Below are 9,946 nucleotides of genomic sequence, written 5' to 3' on the forward strand. Positions count from 1 at the left end.
TCATTCTGCTTTGTACAAAGACTCTTCAAATAACTTATATTTCTTCGATTCTTTTGGATTAGAACCCACTGAAGAGATAGTGCAATTGACTAATAAACCAATCAAATGGTCAACTTTTCAAATTCAAATACCAGGACAAAAGTTTTGTGGACAGCTTTCACTTTGGGTTTTATATCAGTTGAGTTTAGGAAAACAACAGTTTGAAGAAATTGTAAAAAATTTAACTTAATAAAAATGGCGAACAAGTTTGGATTAGAAACCAAAAAACCTAACACTAGAGCATGGATAAATAAAGCGAAACCTTACTTTGTGGATCAAATCGGAGACACACTTCAAGGTGATTTAGATATGAACAATTTCAAAGTAACTAATTTAAAGTCTCCGGAAAACGATAATGACGCTGTTCAAAAGAAATATTTACGGGAACAAATAAATTCAATTGAAGTAAATAAAAACCATTTAGAAGATAAAATAAGTAATGTGAAAAGATTCTTCAAAAGTCAACTAAATAATATAAATGTTTTTAATGATACTAAACTACAGCAAGAAGTAGCAGGTTTAATAAGTTTTATTCAAAAACAATTGGTCAACGTAGTGAACAAAACTGAGTTACAAAATTTAATTGATATCTGAATTAGATGATAAGATTGCAAAACAAAAATTAGACATTCAACAATTAATAGATAACATTCCAGATGAAAATGAAGATACGTTTCAACAGGAATAAAATGCTCTGGAAACTAAACTTAACAGTGGATTACAAAAATAAAACATTAAACAACAAATACAAAACATAGATGATAGCAAAATCAAAACCTATATTCAGCAACAAATACAGAACATTGATGATAGCGAAATCAAAACCTATATTCAACAACAAATACAAAATATTGATGATAGTGTTATTCAACAACAAATAACCACTATTAATAACGAAGTTTTAAAATAGGAGAAAAATATAGAAAAGCATCTCAAGGAAGAAAATACATCATATTATTTCAATCTTCCATTTAGAAATTTGAGTGATGGAGATGTTTCTTCTATTACTTCTAATATTCATAAATCATTGGAGTTTGAATTTTAAAAAAAATGGATTTACAGCAAATATAAGAGCATGATTTTCCCCAAGGCATGTTTGATAGTGATTGTCCAACATATTTTCCGAGGAAACATTATAATTGAAATTAATTTTCCTATCCAGGTAAAAGTTGATTCAATATTCTTCAGACAAAAATTACTTTCATCTAATCAATTCATCGCTCGTAAAGTCTTTCAGTTTATCAATGGTACAGAAAATGTGGAAACTAAAGAATTAGAAATTAACGACGAAAACAGAAAGACTCATCACTTATATGAAATTAAAACGAGTGAAAAATATATAGATAGGTTTAGAATGTTAATCACTAGATAAAGAAGATGATTATTTTTCATGATATTGGAAACGGAAGTCCACCATCAGCAAGTATTATTAGAAATCCAGAACCACAAAAAGAAGATACAACAACCAGTTATCAGTTTTTAGGAGCGACAGACTTTGAACACATAAAACTATATTTTGTTAATAGTAGTTATTCATTCAAACATTCCTCTTAAACTGATTTATTTACCTCAATCGATATTTATAAAAGTCAACAAGATAAACAATTTATAATATTTTCATCAATAATTGAACGTAATGGTAGATTAGAAGTTGGAGATATATATACTTGTAGATGTATGATAAAAATCAATATCGAAAAACCAAACTTTTCAGTTCATCTGAATAAGATTAATGGTTCGAAAGAACAAATATCGTTTGTAACTGTAAAAGTTGTTATTATTAAACCTGAAATAATTATAACAGATAATGAAAAATACTGCCTGGTGGACATCTTACTGGGCAAGCTATTGTAGATATTAAACACTTTCCATCTTTTGCTTTATCAGAAGTTCACTTAATTTAATTACCTAGAAAATGGAACTAGAAAGCAGACAAAACTACATGATAGAAAAACAAAACGACCTAAAAGAAAAACTAAAACACTTTAAAAAATGCAGAAAAACATGGAGTAGAATTGATTCTGTTTTCAAAACATTAAGCACAGTTCTAACAGTAGGGATAACAGTGGCAACAACCATAACCGGTGGATTAATGCTTCCAATAAATGTCCCAACTGTATTAGCCGCATTCACTGCCGTTCAAACTTCATCTTGTGGATTGATTACTTTAGGTTTTACATCAAAACAGAAATCTCATTATAAAAAGAAAACAGAAATTTTAAATACATATCTTAATAAATTATTCATATTTTTTGAAAGATCGAGAGAAGATAAGAACATAACCATTGAAGAATTAGAAGAATTCAATGAAATTTTAGATAAATTTGATATAGAAATATCATCAATAGAAGTGAAAAATTCCTAGTTAAAAAATAGATACTTAAAAATATGAATATAATTGAAATTTTAGATGATGAAACATTCATATTAAATGTGCTTTTTTTTTTAACACAGACTACACAAAAGAATTTCAAGATTTCATCAACAATTTTTCAAAATCAAAGAGTAAAGGAGATATGACAACTGCTAAAATCAGTAAATTCAAATCACATTTCTGTCTCATTAGAAGAAATAACAAAACCTTAGGCATTAAAGAATTAGAAGATAATTACGATGAAAACGTATGGAGAACTTGTAGAGATGATAATGCGGTAACACGAGTTTCACCTCTCAAACTAAATGTTTTTCCATCATTTCACGATGATTGTTTAAACGCATGGGATTGCATGGGATTTGCGAAAAACAAACGAATAAAGCTATACCTTATTCTTGCACGTTAATTAATTTAGAAAAACTAAGAAAAATGTTCAGACAGAATAAAACGTAACTTTCCAGATTTGAATCCCACTGATAGTGTTCCAGAAGAATTTTATGATAAATTAATGAATATAGTAGAAATATTTGTGGGTAAAGATTGCATTGATCAAACGTTTCAACGTTTAGGAAAAATAAATCAAAATAGATCAAAAAAGATTAACATAAATATCTCATAACGGTAGCGGTTTTGATAACTGGATCGTGCTTAAAAATGCAAAAAAACTAACGCAATGTCCACTAGTAACAGCTAGAGGCATTCTATCTCTACCTTTAAGCGATAAATATTTACAGAAAAAATGGAAAAGACAAAAACAAATAATTGGCAACTCTAATTATCTGCAAAATATTAATTTCATATGTTCCTATCAACATGAAAAATCTAGTTTGGCGGCATGGGGAAATAATCTAATAAACCAATGAATTTGAGAAAGATCACCGATATTAATATTGCAAAATACACTGAAGATAATTGGGAATCTTTCAGACACGAATCAGAACCTTATGCTAAAAGAGATACGTTATGTCTTGGAGCTTGTTTGATAAAATATAACAAAGTTATGAAAGAAGTTGTATTCCAGAACATTTCCCATGATCAAACGGCTCCTTCTTTATCTTTAAAGGGTTGGTATTATTTATATCATTACCACAAAGAAATGGTAGAAGAAGAATGGTATGAAAATATAGAAAAAGTTTACTCACATACACAATATAAGATATTTTATCAGACAATCCATTAAGGAGGAAGAGTTTCTGCTAACAGAAAATCATTTGAAACGAATAAAATGGATGAAATTTGTAATGTATTAAAGGAGTTTTGTGAAGTGATAATATAATTGAAACTGGCACTAAAATCAGATTCAGAAATGGTTCCTGTTCAGATGTTTTAACATCGGTCGATCAAGTTGGTGGACGAATTATTAAAATATTAGATGGTATAGTATACGAAGAAAATTTTAAAACTCCACCCTATAGAGATTATATTTCAATTTTGAGAGATCTAAGAAATAAATATAAACGAGAAGGTAATATCGTGGGTAGTAATTGCATGAAATTATTAGGTAATTCCTTGTATTGTAAATCTATTCAGAAGGATATAACTGCATCGAGACATTTATGGAGTGAAGCAACTTTAAAAACCAACTTCGATTCACATGTCAAAAACTATCCTAAAGTAAATAACACTCAATATATCGTTGAGATAAATGATGAAGAAAAAGAATTTGACTGTATACCTCCTAAATCTACACGACTAACACCTAGTCATTTGGGATCATTCGTATTATCTCACAGTAAAAAAATAATGAATAATTTTATTCAATTAATAGATGGATTTTATAAGCCGGAAATATACTATACAGATACTGATAGTTTATACATTTCATCTAGCAATTGGGATAAATTAAATGAAGCTGGGTTGGTGTCCGAAAATGATTATTGTAAAGGAAAGAATGCTTACGGTGATGGTTGAATTATATATGGTTTATATATAGCCCAAAAGTCAAATACAATATCATTCTAACTTCTGACGGTATTCTAAAAGAAAAGAAAACGTTAAAGGGATACTCTAATGATAAGGTAGATGTCGAAGATTACTTTCAGTTAGCTAGCGGACATGATGTGACGAATGAATTTAACAAAAGATGGGAAAAGAGGTTCACCAATGGAATAGTTATTCCAAAGGATGATGATACACAAAAGAAAGTTTTCAAAAGTTATCTGAATCTCGTTAAGAGAAAAGCACCAGATGATGAAGGAATTATGTATCCTTACAATGATGGAAAAGAATTGAACATGGATGACAACTACGAATTTAATGATTAGGATTACCCAACTATTCAAGAAGAGAATGAAGAGTTAGTTCTTTTGTTTTAAATGAAGTTGAATAACAATTTCCTCGTTACCAAAATCTATAAACCTATTTTTACCATCTTTGATTTCCAGATTTATATCTTTAATCATAAAGGAATCAAGTGGTAAATATGTTGTTTGAAATGGTTTCTCTATAATTCTATATCCAATCGGTACAGTGAATGTTCGAATGCTGTAAATAATCTGACGTTTGTATTTGTTGAAAAATTCACCGTTTATCAAATTGCAGTGAATATTAATGACATTGATATCATTCTCAATATTAGCTTTGTGTGGTGCTAAAGTGGATTGGGTGTATATTATTTTATCAAAGCCTAGTAAAGTATTTAATGAATTTTCTACGTTGAAATCAACTTGACTCTTATTTCTTAATATCAATTTTATTTTGTTTAGATTCAAATTACCTTCGAATTCAATATTGTTTCTACCATTTAGACTTCCTCAATATTCTGAAAGGTAATCGTAATGGCTACGTATTCATAGCTTTCTGGTAGTAAACGTATGGTTTTGATTGTAACTTCATTATCTGTTGATATTTTTTTTATTTGGTAATTTTCTCGTTGATATTTCTAATGGAATTGAAATAATTCAAACCCAATTCATATTCTTGATTGCGATCGAGTTCGTACTCATAATCTAGAGACAATTAAATGTCTGATTTATTTGAGGTGATAACGAATAGTTGTTCTTTATTTGACATTTTTTAATGACTATTTTCAATCACGCTTTTATAATCATTTTTATCTATAATACCTTTCTCGAGAAGTCTTTTTAATATGCAATTTACTTCATTATATTGTCTGTGTGATCGATGCCGCTAATAAACTAGTGTCCAAAAGAAACGATACCACCTGTTTGCAACGACATAAAAGAAAAACTAAACAATGCAGAAGTTTAGGATTGGTGTTATGCTTTTGAGAAATCCTTTCACAACATCTGTACAAAAATTTCATTTCAATAAAATCTGTACAACCAATATGACAAGCCTTTAAAGATGGGTGGGGTCGAAAAAAGAACATTTCGTTAGAGCACTGATCACAGAAACAACGGGAAATGTCACACCACACGTCACAAAGTCAAGTCAGTAGTGGGTATGTCCACCGTGAGCATCAATACATGCCAGAACACGCCTACGGACTGATGCCGTCAAACGTCTGATGACGTTGGGAGTGATGCATTGCCATTCCTCGAGGAGACATCGTTCCAAGTCCTGGACGTTGACTGGAGGCACACGGCGACGTCGGATTTGCCGATCGAGGTGGTCCCATAAGTGCTCGATGGGATTCATGTCCGGTGAACATGCGGGCCATGGCAAAACCTGTACGTTGGCGTTGGCAAGGAAGTTCTGTGTCAATCTTGCTGTGTGTGGCCTTGCATTGCCATGTTGGAAAAGGAGTCCACGAAGCTGTTGCTGAATAAACGGCACCACAACAGGCCGTAGGATGTCATCAATATAACGCTGTGCATTCAGGTTTCCACGAATTACGACAAGCCTCGTTTTGACGTCACCACATATGCCACCCCAAATCATTAACCCTCCACCTCCAAACGGCCGGACCTGTTGGATACAGTTAGGCGCCAAACGCTCACCAAATCGTCGGTATACAAGTTGCCGTCCATCGTTTTTGAAGATGAGGAATCTGCTCTCATCAGAGAACATAACACGTGCCCAGTCCCGCCGTTTCCAACGTCGAACTCGCCTGGCCCAGATCAGTCTGTTGTTCCGGTGTCGAGGCGTCAGACGGTAGGGATGACGTGGCCGGATACCATACTACCATATAGTCTCCTGTAGACGGTCTGTTGACTGATCCTGTGTCCCAGTGCTGTAGCTGCCGTGGACGTCGCTGTTACGGTGCGGTTCCTCGGGTGTAATACCCGGATGTAACGATCTTCACGGGGCGTGGTTACTTGTGGTCTTCCACTCCTGGGCCTGTCTGACGTCTGACCTGTCTGACGTAACCGCTGCATCAACCTGGTGATAGTGATGCGTGCGCAGCCCAACCTTCTGGCGACGTCGACGTGTGTCGCACCTTGTTGGACCATTCCAACGGCTCTCTCTCTCTTGATGGCTGTCAAACATGGCATATCTTGTGTTCTTTTTGTTGCTGTGATATCAATGTGTCTGATCAGCCGTTTTATACAATGTCACTTTCATGAAATTTACGTTTTTTCCCGGAAGTGATCACGTGTTCCCGGTATTTTTATCGACTATGCTGTGTTTGGGATGTGCAATACGAATTGGCATGTTTTCATATTAGACAATTCACTTAGTAAAAAACAATTTTGAAAATAAGTTGGTATCGTTTCTTTTGCACACTAGTTTATTATTTGTAATCTATTAAGTAGTTCTTCGTTGTTGTCGGATAAAAACATTATACCTTGTCCAGATACCATATCTTCGAATTCATCTATTTCTTGTATGATTGGATTGTTGTCTTCAGCATAATCATCTACTTCGTCAACTTCATATTCATCATCTTTGGTGTAATACTCCTTGGTAAATCTGCTTTAGGGTTTGAAAAATAATGTTTTATATCATCTAAAGTCCTAATTACAAAACCACAATATTGAATCGGTTTGGGGTGATCTATATGAGGTTCTATACGAGGGGGTCTAATTTCTTTTTAATATCCTCTTGAGATTTTGATATCGGTTGAAATAAAGTTTGTAGATTTTCTGTTAATCCAAGTTGTTGTAATTTGTTATTTTCAACTTTGGTCTTTATTTTATTCTTAGCTTTGATATATTCTCTATTTCTTTTTTAAATATTATTTAAATCATCCATTTTTAAAAAATAAAATTAACATATGCCGATCATAACTCTTTCACCCACAGGATTTCTAGTATTAACAAATACATATCCATGATCATCTGGGTTTCTCCATTGTGTTTTACAAACCTTTTTAAATGTATCTCTATCCATTCTGTTATTTATCGACTGAATGATTTGAGATAAATCTTTGTCATTTAATATCAAATAATAAAAAAAAATTTGCATAACATAGAATCCATCCCATAAAAAGATTGGGATTGGTATATGCAGTGACTGTTGTGATGTCTTCCTTTCGTGAAGAATTCTTGTTGAACAGCTTGATTTCTTTGTGCTACGCAGTCGTCAAACAATATTAAGTTCTTTCGATTGCTATCAATATTAGACAAGTCTAGATCATTAACATTTTTAGTAAGAAAAACTATTATATCCGTTGGATGGAAAGATGGATTCTTTGCTTTAATGAAGTTATCTATATCTTTTATTTCCACTTCTTCTTCGTTTTCTTCATAATATTGAAATATGTCTTGAACATCTTTCTTTGGTAAATATTCTAAAGCTTTGAGAAATTGATAATATGATTGCTCTGGTGTTGTTGTGAAGATATACAGAGAATCGAAATCTAAAAGGTTTGGTGTTGTTAACATGTTAAAAAACATGCATATACACATGAGCATTGGGTTACTAGGAAATATTTCTGAATGTTTGAATTTCTTTCCCATTTTTCATTCTATATTTTTGTTCCAAAAATTACTCAATCTCCTTTATACTTTCAAAAAAATAATCCTTCTCCAGTGTGTATGTTTTTTAAAAATATTCCATTACCCTTATGTTTGACTTTCATTTCTCTTGTGTCGATTTTGTCTATGATACTGTTTAATCCTTGTTTAAAAGTTTTCTTAGTTTTTTCCCCAAATCGTTTTCCAAATTCTTTAACTGTTCCCAATATATCTGCCATTCCTGAAACTTTCTTTTCCATATAAGGTTTTTTACCCTCTGCTGCCAACTTTTCCATTGCTAAATTGTATCTGTTCTTCGGCTGCTTTTACTGCAGCTGCTTTATTTTCGTTGGCAGCTTTACTGCAGCTGCTTTATTTTCGTTGGCAGTGCTTACCCCAGGCAGCTGTACCACCAGCTAATACACCCGCCGTGGTAAGACAACTAAATATCAAAGGTAGGAGAGGTAAAAATCCACCTTCCTTTGCATTCGCGTCAATTCTTTATAAGTCTATTTCGTCTCTGACTTAACAATATTTGTATTTATCAATAAGTTTTTTAGTTATGTTGATTTTTTTACTGTTGAAAGTTATTACAGTTGGGGAAGCTGTTTCAATAGCTTCTATTATTTTCTTGACTTAAGTTTCAGGCTTCATTTTTAAGGGTGTATTTTTAACTCAATTCTTATCATTCTTCTATCTGCTATTTTAATTAAATGTTTTGCTTCTTCAAATTATAAACAACCGGTTACATCTCCTTTTTTTTTTTTTTCGATTTGAATATTTATGTTCACTCCTGTTTTGAAAAGATCTTCTTGGTGAGCTGGTAGATCAAAACAGAAGATTGGGTGATAAATTGCAAAATCTACATATTCAAACTGAGGTGGATTTCCAAATAATTCACACATATTTTTATAGTTTCTATACAATTCATTATAATCCTTCGTGGATGGATTAATTGTTAAAGGTTGGTTAGGATAATTATCGTTGTTTAATCTTACTTGAACTTTATGGATTATAGGATCTTGAGTTTGGTTCATTGCTACTCTGTTATTCGTCTGTAAGTCTGGTAAGTTCTTGAAACCAACCATTATATATCTTGCTGGTTTAATAGTGTTAGTGATTGGCCATGTAGTGGATTCTCCAGTTAAAGTCATGCTACCTACAGTGTTACGATGAAGAAATGCTATTTCAATATCTTTAGTTAACGAGTTGAATATTCTCGTTTCTACTTCAATTGATGGTGTTATTACGGGTATATGAAGTTGGAGATTTGTTATTTCTAATTTTGCATCTGAACCATTTTCTCCAAAGAATATCTTATCATCGTTGATTTCACTTTGTAGATGAATTTTATATGGTAGCCCTATGGAAACTTGTCTGTGTTCCAACAGACCGAAGAAAGGATATAATTTCCAATTTACGTAATTACACCACCTATTATTCTCAACAACATTGTTATACTGATTTACTCGTTTTTTCGAATCCATGATTAGCTGCTCGTGCTACTCTTTCTATTGTGTTTCGAGCAACAACTCTCACTCTAGCTAAATCCACATCATTTGCAACATTTCTTACAGGTTGTTTTAAAACACTTCCATCACCAACATCGGGTATCCAGCCTGAGACTGAATCGTAATTTTTAAGGATATAAAACTGTTTTCAACATTGTATCAAATTCATCAGGATGTTTAATGGTTTCTATAGGATTTGAACCAGCTTCCAAAACAATCTC

The 9,946-nt window shown here is 32.3% G+C and overlaps 3 protein-coding genes across 3 annotated transcripts; 2 read left to right on the forward strand and 1 right to left on the reverse strand.

Annotated features, from left to right (window-relative positions):
• Positions 1 to 234: 234 nt before the first annotated feature.
• Positions 235 to 633, forward strand: LOTGIDRAFT_175145 (hypothetical protein; the record flags this gene model as incomplete). The annotated part of the gene is made up of 1 exon (XM_009055496.1): positions 235 to 633. One exon carries the CDS (start codon positions 235 to 237, stop codon positions 631 to 633), a length of 399 nt encoding a protein of 132 aa, XP_009053744.1.
• A 2,639-nt stretch (positions 634 to 3,272) lies between these two features.
• Positions 3,273 to 4,677, forward strand: LOTGIDRAFT_175146 (hypothetical protein; the record flags this gene model as incomplete). The annotated part of the gene is made up of 3 exons (XM_009055497.1): positions 3,273 to 3,477; positions 3,735 to 4,269; positions 4,347 to 4,677. 3 exons carry the CDS (start codon positions 3,273 to 3,275, stop codon positions 4,675 to 4,677), a joined length of 1,071 nt encoding a protein of 356 aa, XP_009053745.1.
• Positions 4,678 to 8,945: 4,268 nt separating this feature from the next.
• On the reverse strand, positions 8,946 to 9,701 carry LOTGIDRAFT_175147 (hypothetical protein; the record flags this gene model as incomplete). The annotated part of the gene is made up of 1 exon (XM_009055498.1): positions 8,946 to 9,701. One exon carries the CDS (start codon positions 9,699 to 9,701, stop codon positions 8,946 to 8,948), a length of 756 nt encoding a protein of 251 aa, XP_009053746.1.
• Between the last annotated feature and the right edge of the window lie 245 nt (positions 9,702 to 9,946).

The sequence above is a fragment of the Lottia gigantea genome (genome assembly GCF_000327385.1).
Source record: "Lottia gigantea unplaced genomic scaffold LOTGIsca_246, whole genome shotgun sequence".
Lineage (NCBI taxonomy): Eukaryota > Metazoa > Mollusca > Gastropoda > Lottiidae > Lottia > Lottia gigantea.